The sequence below is a fragment of the Elephas maximus genome, chromosome 8 (assembly GCF_024166365.1).
Source record: "Elephas maximus indicus isolate mEleMax1 chromosome 8, mEleMax1 primary haplotype, whole genome shotgun sequence".
NCBI lineage: Eukaryota > Metazoa > Chordata > Mammalia > Proboscidea > Elephantidae > Elephas > Elephas maximus.
Window position 1 is genome coordinate 122,180,873 of NC_064826.1, and position 25,216 is coordinate 122,206,088.

Consider the following 25,216-nt stretch of genomic DNA (forward strand, 5'->3'; position numbering starts at 1 on the left):
TCCACATTTGGTTGGATCACCTTTCTTGGGAATAGGCATAAACATGGATCTCTTCCAATCAGTTGGCCAGGAAGCTGTCTTCCATATTGCTTGGCATAGACGAGTGAGCACCTCCAGTGCTGCATCTGTTTGTTGAAACATCTCAATTGATATTCCATCAATTCCTGGAGCCTTGGTTTTCGCCAGTGCCTTCAGAGCAGCTTGGACTTCTTCCTTCAGTACCATCGGTTCCTGATCATATGCCAGCTCTTGAAATGGTTGAATATCGACTAATTCATTTTGGTATAATGACTCTGTGTATTCCTTCCATCTTCTTTTGATGCTTCCTGCATCATTTAATATTTTCCCCATGGAATCCTTCACTATTGCAACTCAAGGCTCGAATTTTTTCTTCAGTTCTTTCAGCTTGAGAAACGCCGAGCGTGTTCTTCCCTTTTGGTTTTCCATCTCCAGCTCTTTGCACATGTCATTATAATACTTTATTTTGTCTTCCTGAGAGGCCCTTTGAAAATCTTCTGCTCAGTTCTCTTACTTCATGAATTCTTCCTTTTGCTTTAGCTGCTCGACAATCAAGAGCAAGTTTTAGAGTCTCCTGTGATATCCACCTTGGTCTTTTTCTTTCTTTCCTGTCTTTGCAGTGACCTCTTGCTTTCTTCATGGATGATGTCCTTTGATGTCATTCCACAGCTCGTCTGGTCTTTGGTCACTAGTATTCAATGTGTCAAATCTATTCTTCAGGTGGTCTCTAAATTCAGGTGGGATATACTCAAGGTTATATTTTGGCTCTTGTGGACTCGCTCTGATTTTCTTCAGTTTCAGCTTGAACTTGCATATGAGCAATTGATGGTCTGTTCCAAAGTCGGCCCCTGGCCTTGTTCTGATGGTAGTGAGATTTTCCATCGTCTCTTTCCACAGATGTAATCAGTTTAATTTCTTTGTGTTCCACCTGGTGAGGTCCATGTGTACAGTCACCGTTTATGTTGGTGAAAGAAGGTATTTGCGATGAAGAAGTCATTGGTCTTGCAAAATTCTATCATCCGATCTCCGGTATTGTTTCTATCATCAAGGCCATATTTTCCAACTACTGATCCTTCTTCTTTGTTTCCAACTTTCACATTCCAATCGCCAGTAATTATCAATGCATCTTGATTGCATGTTTGATCAATTTCAGACTGCAGCAGCTGATAAAAATCTTCTGTTTCTTCATCTCTGGCTCTAATGGTTGGTGCACAAATTTGAATAATAGTCGTATTAACTGGTCTTCCTTGTAGGTGTATGGATATTATCCTATCACTGACAGCGTTGTACTTCAGGATAGATCTTGAAACGTTCTTTTTGACAATGAATGCAACACCATTCCTCTTCAAGTTGTCGTTCCCAGCATAGTAGACTATATGATTGCCCGATTCAAAATGGCCAATACCAGTCCATTTCAGCTCACTAATGATGTTTATGTGTTCCATTTCATTTTTGACGATTTCCAATTTTCCTAGATTCATAATTCGTACATTCCAGGTTCCGATTATTAATGGATGCTTGCAGCTGTTTCTTCTCATTTTGAGTCGTGCCACATCAGCAAATGAAGGTCCCGAAAGCTTTACTCCATCCATGTCATTAAGGTCGACTCTACTTTGAGGAGGCAGCTCTTCCCCAGTCATCTTTTGAGTGCCTTCCACCCTGGGGGGCTCATCTTCCAGCACTATATCAGACAATGTTCTGCTGCTATTCACAAGGTTTTCACTGGCTAATGCTTTTCAGAAGTAGACTGCTGGGTCCTTCTTCCTAGTCTGTCTTAGTCTGGAAGCTCAGCTGAAACCTGTCCTCCATGGGTGACCCTGCTGGTATCTGAAGCTCAGCTGAAACCTGTCCTCCATGGGTGACCCTGCTGGTATCTGAATACCGGTGGCATAGCTTCCAGAGTCACAGCAACACACAAGCCCCTACAGTATGACAAACTTACAGACATGTGGGGGACTATTGTTGTTAGGTGCCCTCAAGTCAGTTCCGACTCATAGAGACCCTATGTACAACAGAACGAAACACTGCCCAGTCATGCACCATCCTCACAATCATTGCTATGCTTGAGTCCACTGTTGCAGCCACTGTGTCAATCCACCTCGTTGAGCGTCTTTCTCTGTTTGGCTGACCCTCTACCAAGCATGATGTCCTTCTCCACGGACTGGAGCCATCATCACTTCCAATGAGCATTCTGGCTGTACTACTTCCAAGACAGATTTGTTTGTTCTTCTGGCAGTCCAGGGTATATTCAATATTCTTCACCAACAGTGTAATTCAAAGGCTTGGATTCTTCCATCTTATTCACTGTCCAGCTTTCACATGCATATAAGGCCACTGAAAACACCATGAAGCTTGGATCAGGTACACCTCAGTACTTAAAAGTGACATCTTTGCTTTTTAACACTTTAAAGAGGTCTTTTGCAGCAGATTTGCCCAATGCAAGGTGTTGTTTGATTTCTTGACTGCTGCTTCCATGGGCACTGACTGTGGATTCAAGTAAAATGAAATCCTTCACAACTTGAATATTTTCTGTTAATTATGATGCTGCTTACTGGTCCAGTTGTGAGGATTTCTGTTTACTTTATGTTAAGGTATAATCCATACTGAAAGCTATGATCTTTGATCTTCATCAGTAAGTGCTTCGAGTTCTCTTCACTTTCAGCAAGCAAGGTTGTGTTATCTGCATATCGCAGGTTGTTAATGAGTCTTCCTCCAGTCCTGATGCCCCATTCTTCAAATAGTTCAACTCCTCAGATTATTTGCTCAGCATACAGATTGAATAAGTACGGTGAAAGGATACAACCCTGGCACACACCTTTCCTGACTTTAAACCACGCAGTATCCCCCTTGTTCTGTTTGAACAACTACCTCTTGGTCTATGTACAGGTTCCACATGAGCATGATTCAGTATTCTGGAATTCCCGTTCTTTGCAATGGTTTTCAGAATTTGTTATGATCCACACAGTTGAGTGCCTTTGCACAGTCAATAAAACACAGGTAAACATCTTTCTGGTATTCTCTGTTTTCCAACAACATCTATCTGACATCAGCAATGATATCTCTTGTTCCATATCCTCTTCTGAATCTGGTTTTAATATCTAGCAGTTCCCTGTTGATACACTGCTGGAACAGCTTTTGAATGATCTTCAATAAAATTTTACTTATGTGTCATAATAATGATATTATTTGATAATTTCTGCATTCTGTTGATCACCTTTCTTTGAAATGAGTACAAATGTCGATCTCTTGCAGTTGGTCGACCAGGTAGCTGTCTTCCAAGTGTCTTGGCATAGACAAGTGAGCACTTCCAGCACTGCATCCATTTGTTGAAACTCCTCAATTGGTATTGTGTCAGTTCCTGAAACCTCATTTTTCGCCAACACTTTCAAGGATGTCTTCCTTCAGTATCATCAGTTCTTGGCCATATGGTACCTCCTGAAATGGCTGAACATCGACCAATTCTTTTTGGTACAATGACTCTATGTATTCCTACATCTTCTTTTGATGTTTCCTGCATCATTTAGTATTTCCCCTGAAAAATTCTTCAAATTGCAACTCGAGGCTTGAGTTTTTTCTTTTCTTTCAGCTTGAGAAATATCGAGCATGTTAGACATTAGAGAGATGCAAATCAAAACAAGATATCACCTCACCCCAGCAATAACGGCAATAATGAAAAAAAAAAAAAAAAAACAACCAAAAATACCCAAAGAAAACAACAAATGCTCACAAGTGTGAGGAGACTGGAACTCTTACACACTGCTGGTGGGAATGTAAAATGGTACAACTACTATGGAAAATGGTATATAGTGCTTCCTCAATAAGCTGGAAATAGAAATACCATATGATCCAGGAATCCCACTACTAGGTATATATCCTAGAGAAATAAAGAGTGATGACACGAATAGATACATGTACAACTATGTTCACTGCAGCCTTATTGACAACTGCAAAAAGATGGAAACAGCCTAAGTGTCCATGAACAGATGAATGGATAAACAAACTGTAGTACATGCACACAGTGGAATACTACACAACGTTAAAGAATAATGATGAATCCACCAAACATCTCACAACATGGATGAACCTGGAGGACATTATGCTGAGTGAAATAAGCCAATCACAAAAGGAAAAATACTGCATGAGACCACTACTGTAGAAAGTCAAGAAAAGGTTTATACACAGAAAGAAACATTCTTTGATGGTTACCAGGGACAGGAGGGGGAGGGAGAGAAAACCACTAACTAGATAGTAGAGATGTATTAAATTGTATAAGGGTAAGACAATATACAATGTGGAGGAAGTCAGCACAAAATGACCAAGGCACAGGAAGACACTGAGAGGTATGCCAGAGTAAAAGGCAACAAGGCTAAGCACTATTACATACACAATGCAGCAATAACAGTAATAACAAACAATAACTTATGAGTAAATATGTAAGTTGAAAAGGTGTGGGAATGGCATATACATCCACAAGCATATATATATATAGGGTTCGCAGAGGATATTTTTACATACACATTTGCATATGCTGCAAATATATTCACGTATATAGTAAACCACACACAGGGCACAGTTATGAAAATTTCTTAGCCATAACCAAACACCTCAAAGGGCTGAGTCACTGGGATTGAGGGCTTAGGACCATCTAAGTCAACAAGCATAACACAGTCCATAAAGACAATGTTTTGACATCCTACTTTGGTAAGAAGGGACCGGGGTCTTCAAAGCTAGTGAGCAGACACCTAAGATATAACTATTAGTCTCTTCTTGTCCAGAGCAAAGAAGAGTGAAGAAAATCAGCGTCTCAAGGAAACAATTAGTCCAAGGGGTTAATGGACCACAGCCTCCAGTAGCCTGACACCAGAAGAACTAAATGACGCCTGGCTACCACTACAGACTGATCTGAGTGGGATTACAGTAGAAGGTCCTGGACAGAGTGAGAGAAAAACATACAACAAAATTCAAATTCATAAAAAGACCAGACTTACTGGTCTGATACAGAGTGTGGAACCCCTGAGACTATGGCCCTTAGACACCCTTCAAACCTGGAACTGAACCTACTTCTGGAGATCACCTTTCAGGCAAACAATAGACAGGGGTATAAAGTGAACAGTAACGCCTATGAGGAATGTGGTACTCAGAATAATCAACTATTCGAGACCAAAAGATATGCATTTGCTCAAAGACAAAGTTCACAAGGCAGGAAGGGACAGGAAAGATGGGCAACTCAGGGAGGAAATGCACAGAGTACTGTCACGTTAAGGGGATTGCTACTAACATCAGGAAACAAAATGTGCATAAATTGTTGACTGGGAAGCTAATTCACTGTGTAAACTTTCACCCAAACCAAAATAAAATGTTAAAAAAAAAAATCAAATGCGTACTCACCAAGTATATTTTCATGGCGCATAAGCACAGTTTGGTAGATCTCAGTTTCTCGAAACCAGCTAGCTTCCTCAGTGGTAAAAAACACTTTGACTGCCACTTTTTCACCACGCCATTTACCCATCCACACTTCTCCGTATCGGCCTTTTCCAACTTGCCGAACCATCTGAATCTGTTTGGCAATCGTTCGCTGAACCTTCATAAAAAAAAGTAAAAGTTTTTGAGCTCTTAACAAAACAAACTTATTAAGACTGAGAAACCGGTCCAATCCATTCCATGAAAAAGCATGGTATATCCAACCAACTGACCAACTCCAGTGTTATAATACTTCTACCCTCCCTGTAGCCACGCCCTTGGGTAGTATCTTCCCACACTCTGTGCTTGGCCACATGACTTGCATCTGCCAGTAGAAGAACAGCAAACGTGATGCAAGTGAAGACTTGAAAAGTGCTTGTGCACTGGGACTTGCCCTCTCTGGCTGTTCCTGGGGACCCTAAAACCAAAGACCACCCCCATGTGACCTTCCAGCCATGGGCATGAACTGTAACATCCAGGGGCAGCTTAGCAAGTACAGAAGAACTGCCCAACACACTCACAGAATCATGAGAAATAGTTTTTGTTGCTTCAAGCCTCTGAGCTTTGGGGTGATTTGTTATGCAGTAAAATCTAAATGAGAGTTACAAATTTTCAGCTTAATTCTGAGACCCTATATGATCTGATCCCGGCCTAATTTTCCAGCCTTATCGTTTGGTATAATTATCTACTCCCACCCCTCTTATTTGCCTTTTTTTAACTCTTAGAACTCACTCAAGCTCATTCCTGCCTTTTTGCGTGTACAGTTCCCTTTACTTAGAATGCTGTTTCAGTGTTACGTCTCTCTCTCTCTCTGTCTTCTGGTTCCAGGAGCTTCTGAGCACACGGATCCTGGGTCCAAAAGATGCGCCCTGCTCCTGGTGTTCTTCCTTGGTGGTGGCGGGATCCTCTCTTCCCAACCTCTAAGGTGGCTCATTTCAAGCCCAGCAGGATGGCAAAACTGACCAATCCCCTTGGTGGGGCATGATTACCCTCCTTCCGCAGTCCCACCCAATCACTTGGGTGCGAGTTACAAGGCCATGGTGAGAAAGGCCATACAAAAGCGACCCATTGCATCACATGTGCCAACCTCACAATCGTTTGCTGTTTGATCACACTGTTGTAACCACTGTGTTAATCAACCCCGTAGAGGGTCTTCCTCTTTTTCTGGTGACATTCTACTTCAGCAAGCATGATGTCCTTCTTCAGGGACCAGTCCCTCCTTATAACATGTCCAAAGTACACGGGATGAAGTCTCATCATTCTTGCTTCTAAGGAGCATTAAGGCAGATTTGTTCGTTCTTCCAGCAGTCCACAGTACACTCAATATTCTTTACCAGCACCATAATTCAAAGGCATCAATTCTTCTTTGGTCTTGCTTATTCATTGTTCAGCTTGGGCATGCACATGAGGCGATCTGAAAATACCATGGGTTGGATGAGGTGCACCTTAGTCTTCAAGGTGACATCTTTGCTTTTTAATACTTCAAAGAGGTCTTCTGCAGATTTGCCCAGTGTATAATTATCTAAAATGGTTTTATTATTGAATTGTGAAAGTTCTTTATAGAGTCTGGGTACAAATCTCTTATTAGAGATGTGTTTTGCAAATATTTTCTTCCTGTCTGTGACTTGTCTTTTCATATTCTTAACAGTGTTTGCTCCATAGCTGAAGTTTCTAAGTGTGATAATGTCTAGTTTATCATGTTTTTCTTTAATGGTTCATGCTTCTTGTGTCCTAAGAAATCTCTGCTCAACCCAAGGTCACAATGATATTCTCCAACATTCTCTCCTAGTGGATAGTCTCAATTCTTATATTTAGGTCTATGATCTATTTCAAAAGTTAATGTTTGTTTATGGAGTTAGGTAACAGTGGAGTTTCACTTTTAGGAAAACTGATGCTCAATTTTTCCTTCACCATTTGTTAAACAGACTGTTTTTCCCCGTTGAATTACCTTGGTAGTTTTGTCAAAAATCAATTAGTCATATATGTGTGAGTCACTTCTGGACACTATGCTGTTTTACTGGTCTATATGCCTATACCTGACTGTGTTGACTACCGTATTTTTATAGCAAGTTCAGAAATCAGGTAGTGAGGCCTCTAAATTTGTTCTTTTCTTTCAAAATTCTTTTGGCTCTTCTGTGTCTTTTGCATTTCCATATAAATGTTAGAATGAGGCTGTCAATTGCTACAAAAGGTCTGCTCTAATTGTGATTTGGAGTGAACTGAAACTATATACCAATTTGACAATAACTGAAATCTTAATAGTCTTTGAGTCCTTCATCTCATAAATAGGGTATCTATGTCCATTAATTTAGGTCTTCTTTAATTTCTTTCAGTAATGTTTTAGATTTTAACGTGCAGGCCTTTCATAAATTCTGTTAAGATTATTCCAATTTCATGATTTTTTTATGCTATTTTAAATGACATTATTTTTTAAATTTCAACTTCCAACTGTTTGTTGTTGTGTGCTGTTGAGTCAATTCCAACACACAGTGACTCTGTATGAAAGAGTAGAACTGCTTCATGGGGTTTCCTAGGCTGTAATATTTAAGGGAGCAGATCACCAGGTGTTTTTTCCCACAGAGCCACTGGTGGGTTTGAACCTCTGATCTTTTGGCTAGCAGCCAAGTCTTAACCATTTCGCCACCATGGCTCCTTGTTGGTTGTTAGTACAAATAAATCCAATGATTTCTGTACAGTAACCTTGAATTCAAACTCACACTGCCTGTATAAGACAGTTTTACTTTTTTCCTTTCCAGTTCGATTACAGTTGTTTGGATTAAATTAGAGACCAATGTATTTATTTTAACCAAATGTTAATTAAACAATTAAAAAACCTATCTGGACATCTTGTGCTTATTATGAGGGTCCCCTCAACCCCTAAGTCTGAGTATTTTCCTATAGAACTGTGTTAGAATGATTTACAATCCCCTTTAAAACTATTCTGATTAAACTGTTTTGATAAGGTAGTTATATTGAAGGCAGCGTCCTCTTTGTGAAGGTCTGTGAGAGAAATTTCTTTGATTTCAAAATCTGAAATAGTTCTACTTCAAACCAATCAGTTTAACCTTATTAGATGCAAGGAATCTTACACCTGATTTCTCTTCAAGTTGGCTCTTAAAATGGTTAGAGCAAAAGTTGGGAGCTACCCCTAGCACTTATATACGACTTTATGACCACATTTTCTTTACTAACCTCGCCTGTGGCTCTACCTTACTTTCTCATTCTATTTTTCTTATTTTTAACTAATTTCGTCTTACATTATCATATGCATCTTTCTAAATGAGGAGAAATATTTAAAATGTGTTGTTATAGACTGAACTGTGTCCTTCCAAAACATCTAAGCCACGATTTTCAGTACTGTGACTGTCCACCATATTGTCACTTGATGTGATTTTCCCACACGTTGTAAATCCTATCTCTAGGATGTTAATGAGTTAGGGTTAGCAGCAGTCCTTCATGGGGCAAGACTCAATCTACATGGTTAGGCTATGTCTTAAATCGATCTCTTTTGAGATACATAAAAGAGAAGTGAGCAAAGAGACATGTGGACCTCACATCAAGAAAGCAGAGCTGGGAGCAGAGAGCATCCTTTGGACACAGGGTCCTTGTGCTGAGAAACTCCTCAACAGGAGAAGATTGATGACAAGGACCTTCCCCCAGACTTGACACAGACAGAAACCCTTCCCCTGGGGATGACACCCTGAACTAGGACTTCTAATCTACTAGACAGTGAGAGAATAAATTTCTGTTTGTTAAAGCCATCCACTTGTGGCATTTCTGTTAGAGCAGCACTAGATGACTAAGACATGTGCCTAGAAATGTTTTCCAACTTGCAATAATTATACTGTCTACCATCGCTATGAGGCCACATTCTATATTAATACAGCATTCATGTTTACATGAAATTTTGTCTTACCAACAAAGGTAGTCCAGATCCACTACCAGAACTTTGTGACTGGTCAATAAGGTCTTTTAACGATTCTCCAACTGGAATAAATGCTTCATCCTGTTCCAAATCACGATTATAACGGCGTCTGTTTGAGATGCTCTTGCAATAATGCCTTTGAAAAAAGCAGAAAAAAATCTGTATTAAAATTTTAAGATTCTGAGCTAAATCTTCAGATAGTTTACACCATCATCCTTCCTTCAGGCAGAATCATACTCAAACTAGTATGTTATAAAATGTCTAGACATGGAATCTCTGTGGTACAGTCCTATGTACCTAGTTAAAATGGAAAGATGTCTATGCTGTATTGGTCAGTGAAAAAGGCAGATTAAAAAGATCATGTAAAGTGGGATCCTACCTATAAAACTTAAAAAAAATATGTATGTTTACAAATGACTAAAAAGCTTTGGAGAGACATATAGTAAGCTTGAGTAATAGCTATTTCTGGAGGTAAAAGTATACTCACTTTTCTAAATTATATACATATTTTTGTTATTATTTGATTTATAAATATGTATTTTTGTATCAAAACAAAACAATAAATATATTTTCATATTAAAAAAGGGAAAAGGAACTTTTGGAAAATAAATTAGACAAGTTCTCTTAATTCATTCTCATATTTTTGAAGACCTCTCACCTAAAAATTTCAAATTGTAAAATATTTCAAACAAACAGGAAGATGGAAATTAATTGCACTGATGCATACACCATTTAAACTTAAAAAATGTTAAAATTCGCACATGGAACATTCTCTAGAATAGACCACATATTAGGTCATAAAACAAACCTTTGCAGAATCCAAAACATCGAAATATTACGAAGCATCTTCTCAGACCACAAGGCCATAAAAGTAGAAATCAATAACAGAAAAACTAGGGAAAAGAAACCAAAAACTTGGAAACTGAACAAAACCCTCCTGAAAAAAGACTGGGTTATAGAAGACATTAAGGAGGGAATAAGGAAATTCATAGAATGCAATGAGAATGAAAATACTTCCTATCAAAACCTCTGGGACACAGCAAAAGCAGTGCTCAGAGGCCAATTTATATCGATAAATACACACATACAAAAAGAAGAAAGAGCCAAAATCAGAGAACTGTCCCTACAACTTGAACAAATAGAAAGCGAGCAACAAAAGAATCCATCAGGCACCAGAAGAAAACAAATAATAAAAATTAGAGCTGAACTAAATGAATTAGAGAACAGAAAAACAATTGAAAGAATTAACAAAGCCAAAAGGTGGTTCTTTGAAAAAATTAATAAAATTGATAAACCATTGGCTAGACTGACTAAAGAAATACAGGAAAGGAAACAAACAACCAGAATAAGAAACGAGAAGGGCCACATCACAACAGACCCAACTGAAATTAAAAGAATCATATCAGATTATTATGAAAAATTGTACTCTAACAAATTTGCAAACCTAGAAGAAATGGATGAATTCCTGGAAAAACACTACCTACCTAAACTAACACAATCAGAAGTAGAACAACTAAATAGACCCATAACAAAAAAAGAGATTGAAACGGTAATCAAAAAACTCCCAACAAAAAAAAAGCCCTGGCCCGGATGGCTATACTGCAGAGTTCTAACAAATTTTCAGAGAAGAGATAACACCACTACTACTAAAGGTATTTCAAAGCATAGAAAATGATGGAATACTACCTAACTCCTTCTATGAAGCCACCATCTCCCTGATACCAAAACCAGGTAAAGACACCATAAACAAAGAAAATTACAGATCTATATACCTCATGAACATAGATGCAAAAATCCTCAACAAAATTCTAGCCAATAGATTTCAACAACATATCAAAAAAATAATTCACCACGACCAAGTGGGATTTATACCAGGTATGCAAGGCTGGTTTAATATTAGAAAAACCATTAATGTAATCCACCATATAAATAAAACAAAAGACAAAAACCACATGATCTTATCAATTGATGCAGAAAAGGCATTTGACAAAGTCCAACATCCATCTATGATAAAAACTCTCACCAAAATAGGAATTGAAGGAAAATTCCTCAACATAATAAAGGGCATCTATGCAAAGCCAAGAGCCAACATCACTCTAAATGGAGAGAACCTGAAAGCATTTCCCTTGAGAACGGGAACCAGACAAGGATGCCCTTTATCACTGCTCTTATTTAACATTGTGCTAGAAGTACTAGCCAGAGCAATTAGGCAAGACAAAGAAATAAAGGGCGTCTGGATTGGCAAAGAGGAAGTAAAATTATCTCTATTTGCAGATGACATGATCTTATACACAGAAAACCCTAAGGAATCCTCCAGAAAACTACTGAAACTAATAGAAGAGTTTGGCAGAGTCTCAGGTTATAAGATAAACATACAAAAATCACTTGGATTCCTCTACATCAACAAAAAGAACATCGAAGAGGAAATAACCAAATCAATACCATTCACAGTAGCCCCCAAGAAGATAAGATACTTAGGAATAAATCTTACCAAGGATGTAAAAGACCTATACAAAGAAAACTACAAAGCTCTACTACAAGAAATTCAAAAGGACATACTTAAGTGGAAAAACATACCTTGCTCATGGATAGGAAGACTTAACATAGTAAAAATGTCTATTCTACCAAAAGCCATCTATACATACAATGCACTTCTGATCCAAATTCCAATGTCATATTTTAAGGTGATAGAGAAACAAATCACCAACTTCATATGGAAGGGAAAGAAGCCTCGGATAAGCAAAGCATTACTGAAAAAGAAGAAGAAAGTGGGAGGCCTCACTCTACCTGATTTCAGAACCTATTATACAGCCACAGTAGTCAAAACAGCCTGGTACTGGTACAACAACAGACACATAGACCAGTGGAACAGAATTGAGAACCCAGATATAAATCCATCCACATATGAGCAGCTGATATCTGACAAAGGCCCAGTGTCAGTTAATTGGGGAAAAGATAGTCTTTTTAACAAATGGTGCTCACATAACTGGATATCCATTTGCAAAAAAATGAAACAGGACCCATACTTCACACCATGCACAAAAACTAACTCCAAGTGGATCAAAGACCTAAACATAAAGACTAAAACGATAAAGATCATGGAAGAAAAAATAGGGACAACCTTAGGAGCCCTAATACAAGGCATAAACAGAATACAAAACATTACCAAAAATGATGAAGAGAAACCCGATAACTGGGAGCTCCTAAAAATCAAACACCTATGCTCATCTAAGGACTTCACCAAAAGAGTAAAAAGACCACCTACAGATTGGGAAAGAATTTTCAGCTATGACATCTCCGACCAGTGCCTGATCTCTAAAATCTATATGATTCTGTCAAAACTCAACCACAAAAACACAAACAACCCAATCAAGAAGTGGGCAAAGGATATGAACACACACTTCACTAAAGAAGATATTCAGGCGGCTAACAGATACATGAGAAAATGCTCTTGATCATTAGCCATTAGAGAAATGCAAATTAAAACTACGATGAGATTCCATCTCACTCCAACAAGGCTGGCATTAATCCAAAAAACACAAAATAATAAATGTTGGAGAGGTTGCGGAGAGATTGGAACTCTTATACACTGCTGGTGGGAATGTAAATGTAAAATGGTACAACCACTTTGGAAATCTATCTGGCGTTATCTTAAACAGTTAGAAATAGAACTACCATACAACCCAGAAATCCCACTCCTCGGAATATACCCTAGAGAAATAAGAGCCTTCACACAAACAGATATATGCACACCCATGTTTACTGCAGCTCTGTTTACAATAGCAAAAAGCTGGAAGCAACCAAGGGGTCCATCAACGGATGAATGGTTAAATAAATTGTGGTATATCCATACAATGGAACACTACACATCGTTAAAGAGCAGTGATGAATCTGTGAAACATTTCACAACATGGAGGAACCTGGAAGGCATTATGCTGAGCGAAATTAGTCAGAGGCAAAAGGACAAATATTGTACAAGCCGAGTATTATAAGATCTTGAGAAATAGTATAAACTGAGAAGATCACATACTTTTGTGGTTATGAGGGGGAGAGGGAGGGAGGGTGGGAGAGAGTTTTTTACTGATTAATTAGTAGATAAGAACTGCTTTAGGTGAAGGGAAGGACAGTACTCAATACATGGAAGGTCAGCTCAACTGGACTGGACCAAAAGCAAAGAAGTTTCCGGGATAAAATGAATGCTTCAAAGGTCAGCGGAGCAAGGGCGGGGGTTTGGGGACTATGGTTTAAGGGGACTTCTAAGTCAATTGGCAAAATAATTCTGTTATGAAAACATTCTGCATCCCACTTTGAAATGTGGCGTCTGGGGTCTTAAATGCTAATAATCGGCCATCTAAGATGCATCAATTGGTCTCAACCCACCTGGATCAAAGGAGAATGAAGAACACTAAGGTCACACGATAACTAAGAGCCAAAGAGACAGAAAGGGCCACATGAACCAGAGACCTACATCATCCTGAGACCAGAAGAACTAGTTGGTGCCCGGCTACAATCGATGACTGCCCTAACAGGGAACACAACAGAGAACCCCTGAGGGAGCAGGAGATCAGTGGGATGCAGACCCCAAATTCTCACAAAAAGACCATACTTAATGGTCTGACTGAGACTAGAGGAATCCCGGCGGTCATGGTTCCCAAACCTTCTGTTGGCCCAGGACAGGAACCATTCCCGAAGACAACTCATCAGACATGAAAGGGACTGGACAGTGGGTAGGAGAGAGATGCTGATGAAGAGTGAGCTAATTATATCAGGTGGACACTTGAGACTGTGTTGGCATCTCCTGTCTGGAGGGGGGATGGGAGGATAGGGAGAGTTGGAAGCTGGCAAAATTGTCACGAAAGGAGAGACTGGAAGGGCTGACTCATTAGGGGGAGAGCAAGTGGGAGTACGGAGTAAGGTGTATATAAACTTATATGTGACAGTCTGACTTGATTTGTAAGCGTTCACTTGAAGCTCAATAAAAGTTAATAATAATAATAAAAAAATGTTAACATTATGCTACATTTATTTTAGACATATAGTAAAACCTGCGAAAGCTGAAACCTGTGTGAGACAGAAACCTGTAAGGGAAGGAAAATGCAAATATTTGCTACTAATAAAGAGCAAAAGAAAAATGGTACGCCGGACCCTGTCAAAGGTGGAAAACTTGCGGCGAGACCCAGGCAAACGAGGTCATCCTGGGTGAGTTCAGCTCTTACAAGCTTCACTGTATTTTAAATAAACAAGTATCATTGAAATATTTGAAACTCCAACCATTTCCCTCATAATTCAATTTCTATCCTTTTCTCTACTATCCTGAAGGTGGTTATGTATTTATATTTCTGCTATATACGTATACATTCATAAACAACATAGTTTTGTATGCAAAAATTTACATAAATGGCATATATTGAATTAATATTTTGCAACATGTTTTATACATTTATCCATGTTGATACATGTAAAGAACGGCTCATTGTTATCAATATGCAATGTGTCAGGCAGTGTTCTATTTTACATCTTTGTCTCACTTCCTCTGTATACAATCCCTAAGAGGTAAGCACTATCATCCCTGGTAGCCACTAATTTACATTTATCTCTATCCATTTGCCTATTCTAGATATTTCGTATAGTGAAATCAGTACATACTTGACCACTGTGTCTTATTCTACTTAGCATAATGTTTTCAAGGTTCATCTATGTTGTGCCAGCCCAATAAACTTTTAAGTCACCTGGGGAAGTGAGACTGCAGAGAGATGAACCTCTTGTGCTTACTCTCCTGCAGTACTGAACCTTTTCTACAATAGAATGCATTACTATTGTAATCTTAAAAGCCAATACAGTTAGAAACATTTAAAACAAGATAGTGGGTGAGGAGGAGAGCAAAATTAAGACAAGAGTTTTGAAATTTAACTGGAAAAACAAAAACAAAATATTAGGTTAGTGAGCTACACTGAAATTTTTTGAACAAGGTATATCACCAAATGGCAATCAAAACTTGGCAAACGTCTTCTGAATCATGATTAAATGCAAACAATTTTGAAGTTTCAAATAACTACAGAACTATAATATAGCTGGTTTCTTAGGACAGATTTTTAAAATTCAGATAAAAGCTTAACATTCAATTAATAAGAAAAGTATAAGTACGCATGAACATACATGAGCATATAAATAAGTATAAAATGGTGTCTAATTGATTGGTATTGAGACCTTTTTTTCCCTTATAAACTACAAACTAGTTAAAGGAGAAATAACCAGAGACTACAAGTTAATACTTTCTCAAGTGCATACAGTGGTCAGTGGCTTCTGCCCAATGGCTTTAAGAACTCTTGATATCTAACATTCAAATAAGTATTTTCAATATTTTGCATCTTTTCAGAATATTATAAGTATTCCCAGTGAATCCCTACTTTTCAATGGTTTGAAAATAAATATTAAAATTGAACCTGACCGTTCTTCCCACTGAAATAAATTTTCTTACTTGTAACAAAAGCAGCTGAAGAAGATGATCATAGCAATTATGCAGACGGCCATTGAAATGAGCACAACCAGCCACCGAACGCTGCCATCAAAAAATGGACCTGACAAAGGAAGTAAACATATTATCTTTCTATCATAGCTCATTAAAAGGAAAAAGTAATTTTAGTGCTAAATTCTAGAAAGCGTGCTTATTGTTAAAGCCATAGAAATCCTTTCATTGAAAATCATGGCCCGACTTTTCTCTGCTAATAACCTACCTATAACGAGAGGCGGCAGTGTGGGTTGTAGATACTGGTTACATAAATTGGTCCGACAACATTCTATTGTCCGTCTGAGCTGGGCTTTTGGTGAATCCTACAGGAAAAGCGAAGGTAAAGTTAGAAGCACTTTAATATACTAAGTTGATAATAACATTTTAAAGTATTAAAAAAACATTTTCTAATTTACTGAGTGAAAAAGATCTACAAATTTATGTGCAAAAAGAATTATTAGAAATTTAGCAATATTTCTGCTGAGATACTGTTGTGAAGACTATAAAAACTTTCCTAAAGGAGAACATAGGTATGTATATGTGTTAAAAATACAGATAAACAAGCTTGTAAGTGTCTTCTACCCCAGACTTTGGCATAAAGATTTATTAAATATTTTTAGTAAGAATATTTATTCTTAGTTATATTCTAGTATGAAAGTAATTTCTCTAAAGTCATGAGTCTTTTCTTAAAACAGTATGGGTAATAAAGTAGATTTAATTAAAATTATAAACCAGTATGATAAAAAAGATCTCATAGTAATTTTGAGACTTAGATAAGACTAAGATAGAAAGTATCCTAATCCAAAGAAAAGTCTGGTTAAGAAAGGTGGTGGAATAGGGCAGAAGATGGTATAGACTCTGCATGGCACAACTATATGGAAACCAGTGAACCTGAAGTGAAAGCAAGTTGCAGCACACATGAATGAGGGAAAAAAGGGCAAAATACAGAAACAATATTCCTGAGAGTTTATTGGAGACCACCAACGAGACACGAGATGCATCCCTAACAGATTAGAAAACTGGCACAGAGAAACATCCCGTAGTCATGGGAAGGGAATATGTTATCAAAAATTCTGTGTGAAGTTTTATTTGATTAATAATATAGTATTTGACAAGTTCTTAAGCTGAATGCTGACATTTCAACATTGCCTGGGAGAACAACCATTCTGAACTGAAATACTACTAAAAAGAATTACTTGTCATTGCCAAAATGGCAAGAATAAAAGTAGAAATTGTGCATGATATTCTTAAATATGAGACGGCCAGAAAAGTAAAGCCTTAGTACAATCAATGTTATCTGACAAGAGGTGAACATCTGTCCATGATTTTGAGATTCTCTGAGGGAACAAAGGACAAGAGCATTTAGAAACCTTCAAAAGAACAAGTTTTACTTTCTAAATGAAATTTTTACCTTTCTTTTTTTATAAAACAAATTGTCCTTTTAAACGATTCATTAAAAAAAAAAAAAGTGAAAGAGGTATGTTTGGAGTTACATTACCGATTCTGAAATAATCCCAGGTCTAGAGAAACCGTACATGAAGGATGGCAATGAAAAGTACAGCACTAAAGATAAATAAAAGAATACCAAGAATCTGAGAAGAGTGCCAGGAAGGTTAGAGTCCAAAATGAGCCTAGCCTTGCAGAAAACACAAAGAAAACCCAAGAAAAAGGGTTTCTCTGGCAGTGCTTAGAGAAAGACCACCAAGTAATAAATAGATCTATTGGTTACATAATTGTGGGTAATGGGCGACAAAGAGAACATACCATTCTACAACTCCTGCATTGTTTCTGCTTCTCTATCAAGGACGACTATAGGAACGAGGATGACAGAATGAACAGCAGTGAGAACTGGCATCCCAGATTATGAAGTGATCCTACAATGCTGCTGGTATTCTATATGAGTTCATATTTTCTGGACTATGTGAATTATATCCCAAGAAGATGAGGGCACTTGTAAGTAAGATGGCCGAAAGAAAGGTGTGATTTAAGGACTGTAGAAACAAGGAGTGTTGGAAACTAGACAGCTAAATGTCGTATTACTTTTCTTGAAAAGACATAGAAGACTAGACTTTGCCAGCAACAGACTGGAGGCAGCACTGTATGCTGGAAAAGCAAGGGCTTTAGAATCAAATAGCTTAAATCCTAGCTTTGCCACTTATTCTCCTGGTGACCCTGCGCAACTAACTTCTCCCTGGGCTTTAGCTTCCTCTGCTATAAGACAGAGGATAAAAGCATCTGCCTTATAGGATGACTGGGAGGAAATGCAGTAGAATATACCCCAAATGCAAATAATAAATATCCAATAAATTAGTTCTTTTTCCCCTGGTCAGCCTGACACTCACACCAGGCAAGATTATAGAATAAGCCAATAAAGCTTGTAAACCACTAAAGACTCAATATGGCTTCATCAATTAACCTCCCCAAAACCAAAACCAAACCTGTTGCCATCAAGTTGATTCCGACTCATAGTGACCCCACAGGACAGAGTAGAACTGCCCCATAGGGTTTCCAAGGAGCACCTGGTGGATTCGAACTGCCAGCCTTTTTGTTAGCAGCCAAAGCACTTAACCACTACGCCACCAGGGTTTCCTCATCAACAATAAGCAGCACCACACTCACCTATCTTTCTTTCATAGCTTAACTACGTATCTGGGTGAGCAAAAAAGCAGGCTTGTCTAGGTTATGAATTGGATAATATACTCTCTCCCTTTCCTGCACTTCCCCCTGCTCAACCCCCAAGCAAATCAATTTGTATCTCCAGATTTATATGGGGAATAAAATGCTCGTTAAGGAAAAAATTCACATAGCATTCATGGAAAAGGAGATTCTGACTTAAAAACAACTATTTAGTGAGGCTGGATGGGAAGAGGGGTGCATTAGGAAGGAACTGAAGACAAATTACAAGAAAGAGCAGTGAGGATCCTACAGGAAGACAGAATACACAGGATTTGTCAAGAGAGACTGGGGGTTAGAGTGAAAACCAAAGTCTGGAGAAAGCATGATGATTATCACCTGAATCTGCTCTGCAACAACCTAGCAGTATGTGAAAATACTGGGAAGAAAAGGCTTAGAGTAAAATTAAAAACACTGTTCTCCTCAGGTTAGGCACTAAATTAATGGATGGTGATATTTATCAAGATATGCAGAAAAACATGCTTGTGTAACTCCTAAAGTAATTCTGGAAAGCAATGTATTCCCCTCATACATAGGTAAGCTGGCATCTAGAATTTTTCATCATAAAATGTTCTGCATCCCGCTTTGGTGAGGTGAGTGGCGTCTGGGGTCTTAAAACCTTGTAAGCGGCCATCTAAGATGCATCAATTGATCCCAACCCACTTGGAGCAAAGGAGAATGAAGAACACCAAAGAAACAAGGAAAATATTAGCCCAAGAGACAAAAGGATCACATAAAGCAGAAACTCCATCAGTCTGAGACCAGAAGAGCTAGATGGTGCCTGGCTATCACCAGTGACTGCCCTGACAGGGAACACAAGAGAGTCCCTGACGAAACAGGAGAAAAGTGTGAAGCTGAACTCAAATTCATGTTTTTTTTTTTTTTTTTTTTTAAAAATCAGACTTAACGGTCTGACTGAGACTGGAGGTACCCCTGAAACCATGGCCCCCAGATGCTTTGTTAACCCAGAACTAAAACCATTCCTGAAGCCTACTCGTCAGACAAGGATTAGACTAGACCATAAAACAGAAAATAATACTCGTGAAGAGTGTGCTGCTTAGTTTAAGCAGATACGCAAGACCAAATGGGCAGCTCCTGTCAGAAGGCAGGATGAGAAGGCAGGAAGGGACAGGAGCTGGTTAGACGGACACAGGAAAACCGGGTGGAAAGGAGAAGTGTGCTGTCATATTATAGGGACTGCAACTAATGTCACATAACAATATGTGTATAAATTTTTGTATGAGGAATTAACTTGAACAATAAACTTTCACCTAAAGCACAATTAAAAGAAGTTTTTTTCATCATAAACTTAAATAGCTGCAAAGCATATATTAATAATTTCTGGCTTATTGTACATAATGACAATTTAGAGCTGTTACATCATTCTTAAATCTATTCAGCAGAATCTAAACAGTACAGCAATTGATACCTATCATCACTTATTAAAAAATAAATGCTTAACAATTGGAAATTTTTTTTATACCATTTCTCCATAATTCTTTGAAGTCCTTCTAAAACATATGCCAAAAATTCCATAATGATGCTATCACCAAAAATTTTCCATGATATGGCAATTTGGTTGAAAACAAAACTTGAAACCACTGGATAATGCAAACTTTTTGATACCCACTCTCCCCAAATTGATAGTTATATTTCAAATTACAACATTGTTTGGAAACATTTCAGGTCTTTGTTTTGAAGGGAGACTGTTGAAAAGGAAGATGGAAAAGAGAACTTGGTTGAGAAGCTCTGGTCACAGGCAAATGAGTACCAAGCCACAGGACCCATGGAAGTTTAGGATGTGTAAAGGGATCCCCTTGAAACTGCACGTGCTTCAGTTATCACTGCAGAGTCTGTGTGTACCCAGAGATTCGTATAATCCAGTTTAAAGACCGTTTAAGTAAATAATCAATACAGTAAAAGCTAACGTTTATTAAGGGACCTTGGTGGCACAATATTTAAAACGCTAGCTGCTAACCAAAGGGTTGGCTATTTGAACTCACCACTGGCTCTGTGGGAGAAAAACCTGGCGATGTGCTCCCATAAAGAACACACCCAGGAGACCCTACGGGGCAGTTCTACTCTGTCATATAGGGTCCCTGTGTGTGGGACAACCACTCATCTGTCATTTTGTCGTACCGTGGCAACTTGCACGGTGCTGAGATGCTGGAAGCTATACACTGGTATTTCAAATACCAGCAGGGTCATCATAGGTTTCAGCAGAGCTTCCAGATCAGTAAGAAAAACTTGGTGGTTTCCTTCTAAAAAAACTGGCCAGTACCCCTTAGGTTGGAAGGCACTCAAAATACGACTGAGGAAGAGCTGCCCCTTCAAAGTAGAGTCGACCTGGATGTGGATGGAGGCAAGCTTTTGGATCTTCATTTGCTGAGGCTGTACGATTCAAAATGAGAAGCAACAGCTGCAGACATCCATTTATAATTGGAATGTGGAAGGTACAAAGTACGAATCTAGGAAAACCGGAAGTCACCAAAAACGAAATGGAATGCATCAAGATCGAAATTCTAGGCATTAGTGAGCTGAAATGGACTTGTATTGGTGATTCTGAATCAGACAATCACACGGTCTACTATGCTGGGAATGACAAACTGAGGGGAAATGGTGTCAAATTCATCATCAAAAAGAACGTTTCAAGATCTATCCTGAAGTAAAACACTGTTAGCGATAGGATAATATCCATATGGCCACAAGGAAGGCCAGTTAATATGACTATTATTCAAATTTATACGCCAATCACTAATTGCAAAAATGAAGACATAAGATTTCTACCACCTTCTGTAGTCTGAAATTGATCAAACATGCAATCAAAATGCATAGATAATTATTGGTGATTGGAGTGTGAAACTTGGAAACAGAGAAGAAGGAACAGTAGTTGGGAAATATGGCCTCAGTGATAGGAACAATGCCGGAGACCGCGTGACAGAATTTTGTAAGACTAATGATTTCTTCATTGCAAATACCTTTTTACAACAACATAAATGACAACTCCAGAAGTGGACCTTGTCAGTTGGAATACACAGGAATCAAACTGACTACATCTGTGGAAAGAGATGATGGAGAAGCTCAATCTCATTTGTCAGAACAAGGCCAGGGGCCGACCAAAACAGACCATCAACTGCTCATATGCACGTTACAGATGAAGCCGAAGAAAATTAAAACAAGTCCGTGACAGCTAAAGTATGACCTTGAGCATATTCCACCTGAATTTAGAGATGATCTCAAAAACAGATTTGATGCACTGAACACTAATGCCTGAAGACCAGATGAGTTGTGGAATGACATCAAGGACATCGTACATGAAAAAACCAAGAGGTGACTAAAGACACAGGAAAGAAAGAAAATACCAAAATGGATGTCAGAAGAGACTTTTAAGCTTGCTCTTGAAAGTGGAGTAGTTAAAGCAAATGGCAGAAATGATGAAGTAAAGAGCTGAGCAGAAGATTTCGAAGGGAAGTTTGAAAAGACAAAGTATTATAATGAAAATGCAAAAAGACCTGGAGTGAAAAAATCAAGAGGAAGAACAGGCTCCGTATTTCTTAAGCTGAAAGAACTGAATAAAAAATTCAAGCTTTGAGTTTTAATACTGAAAGATTCTATGGGGAAAATATTGAATAATGCAGGAAGCATGAAAAGAAGATGGAGGGAGTATACAGTCACTGTACCAAGACAAATTGGTCAACATTCATTTTAGGAGGCAGCATTTGATAAAGAACCAACGGTACTGAAGGAAGAAGCCCAAGCTGCACTAAAAGCACTGGTAAAAAACAAGGTTCCAGAACGGGAAGAATACCAATAGAGATGTTTCAACAAACGGGTGCAACACTCAAAGTGCTCACTTGTCAGTGCAAGAAATTTGGAAGACAGGTACCTGGCCAACTGACTGGAAGAAATCCATATTTGCACCATTCTAAAGAAAGGCAATCCAACAGAATGCGGAAATTACCGAACAATATCATTATTACACGCAAGTAAAATTTTGCTGAGATAATTCAAAAATGGTTGTAGAAGTACACCGACAGGCAACTGCCAGATTCAGAAGAGGATGTGGAATGAGGGATATCACTGCTGATACCAGATGGATCATGAGTGAAAGCAGAGAAGGCCAGAAAGATGTTTACCTGTGTTCTATTGCCTATGTGTGGATCATAACAAATTATGGATCACACTGCGAAGAATGGGAATTCGAGAACATTTAATTGTGCTTATGAGGAACCTGTACGTAGACAAGGAGAGGCGGTTGTTTGAACAGAACAAGAGGATACTACTACGTGGTTCAAAATCAGGAAAGATGTGTGTCCAGGTTATATCCTTTCACCATATTTATTTGATCTGTATACTGAGCAAATAACCCAAGAAGCTGGACTATCATGAAGAATGTGGCATCGGGATGGGAGGAAGACTCATTAACAATCTGACATATGCAGATGATATAATCTTGCTTGCTGAAAATGAAAAGGACTTGAAGCACTTACAGATGAAGATCAAAGACTATGGATTTCAATATGGATTATACCTCAACATAGAGAAAACAAAAATCCTTACGACTGGACCAATAAGGAATATCATGATAAACGGAGAAAGGATTTAAGTTGTCAAGAATTTTATTTTACTTGGATCCATAATCAATGCCCATGGAAGCAACAATCAAGAAATTACTGCATCCGGCAAAGCTGCTGCAAAAAATATCTCTTTAAAGTATTAAAAAGCAAAGATGTCACTTTGAGGACTAAGGTGCGACTGACCCAAGCCATGGTATTTTCAATCGCCTCATATGCATGGACAATAAATAAGGAAGACGGAAGAATTGATGCCTTTGAATTATCATGTTGGTGGAGAATACTAAGTATCCATGGGCTGTCACAGAACAAACAAATCTGTCTTGGAAGAAGTATAGCCATACTGCTTTAGAAACAAGGATGGTGAGAGTTAGTCTCCAGTACTTTGGACACGTTACCAGGAGGAACCAGTCCCTGGGTGTCTTAGGCTGGGTTTTCTAGAGAAGCAAAATCAGTGAAGTGTATAAATACATATACGGAGACATTTATATCAAGGAAACAGCTCACTGGATTGTAGAGGCTAGAATGTCCTAAGTCCATGGATCAGGACAGAGGCTTCTCTTGATTCACACAGCCGCAGGGACTAGCAAACCTAAGACTGGCAGGTCAGAAAGCAATGCTCTTGCTCATAGGCTATGAAGATAGATGAATCCCAAGGCTGGCAGGGAAGACCGCATGGCTTCTCCTGATTCACATAGCTGCAGGAGCTGGAGAACCCAAGATCGGCAGGTTGGATGGCAGGGCTCCCGCTCAGAGGCTGTGAAGATTGACGAATCCCTAGACCGACTGATAAGTCCAAGTCCCAAGAACCGGAGGTCAGACGAACAGGAGGCAGCCGCAGGATCCAGAGTGAGCAAAAACCCAACATGTCTCCTTATATTCAGATACAGGCCACACCACCAAGAAAACTCCCCCTCAACTAATTGGACACTCACAGCAGATTCCATCATGGGAGTGATCACATATAAACACCGAGAATCATGGCCCAGCCAAGCTGACACACAATCTTAACCATCACACTGGGGAACGGTATCATGCTCAGTAAAGTAGAGGGTCAATGAAAAAGTGGATGACCTTCAATTAAATGGAATGACACAGTAGCTGCAACAATGAGCTCAAACATAACGACAATTGTGAGGATGGCGCAGGACTAGGCAGTGTTTCATTCTGTTGTCTGTGAGTCGGAAATGACTCGATGGTACACAACATTTATTAAGCCTGGACTGTGTCAGTACTGTTCAGCTCTTTACGTATGCTATCTCATTTAATCCTTAGAAGAACTCCTTCATGGCTGAGAAAACAACTTAGGTGAGTAAAGCTTCTTGCCAATGTTTCAGGGATGGTAAAAGGTGGCAAAGGGACGGGAACACAGACTCTTTAGCAACTAACCTATAACGCTGAATTTAGTTTGGGAAACCTTTAGTTTAGGGGGCCTGCAGAGCACTGGTTATTACTGCTGAGCTCAGAGCTCCTACCATATCACTTTCTTCTATATGCTTATAAGTGATTTAAAAATATATCATAAATGTGCTTGATAAATATGCAAATAGCATTATCTAGAAGCAACTAGTGTCCCAAAATATCCTGCCAAATTGAAATATTAATTCCTTTTTTTAAAAAATTTTTTTATTCATTATTTAAAAAAAAAAAAAAATTTATTGTGCTTTAGGTGAACGTTTACAGTGCAATTAGTTTTTCATTCAAATATTTAAACACTAATTATTTTGTGACATTGGTTGCTATCCCTGCAATTTGTCAGCACTTTCTTCCTTTCACTCCCTATCCACCTGGGTTCTCTACCTCAAGTCGTCCAATTTTCCTGTCCCTTCCTCCTTTTTTGTGTTTGGTTTTGGGCAGGTGTTGCCCACTTGGTCTTGTATACTTGACTAAACTAAGAAGCACATTCTTCACATGTTTGTTTTATAGGCCTGTCTAATCTTTGACTGAAAGGCAGACTTCAGGAGTGGTTTCAGTTCTGAGTTAGCAGGGTGTCCGGGGGCCATAGTCTCAGGGGTTCCTCCAGTCTGTGTCAGACCAGTAAGCCTGGTCTTTTCTTAT

At 38.7% G+C, this 25,216-nt stretch overlaps 1 protein-coding gene across 2 annotated transcripts in view; it reads right to left on the bottom strand.

The window, feature by feature from the left end:
* The window catches only part of BMPR1A (bone morphogenetic protein receptor type 1A), a 214,682-nt gene that overhangs the window by 23,471 nt on the left and 165,995 nt on the right, over positions 1–25,216 (bottom strand). For both annotated transcript variants that reach the window (XM_049894352.1, XM_049894353.1), the window contains exons 6-9: positions 16,138–16,234; positions 15,882–15,981; positions 9,395–9,539; positions 5,407–5,599 (exon numbers count right to left, since the gene is read on the bottom strand). In XM_049894352.1, the coding sequence (XP_049750309.1) occupies positions 5,407–5,599; positions 9,395–9,539; positions 15,882–15,981; positions 16,138–16,234 (535 nt within the window). The remainder of the gene's footprint in view (positions 1–5,406; positions 5,600–9,394; positions 9,540–15,881; positions 15,982–16,137; positions 16,235–25,216) is intronic.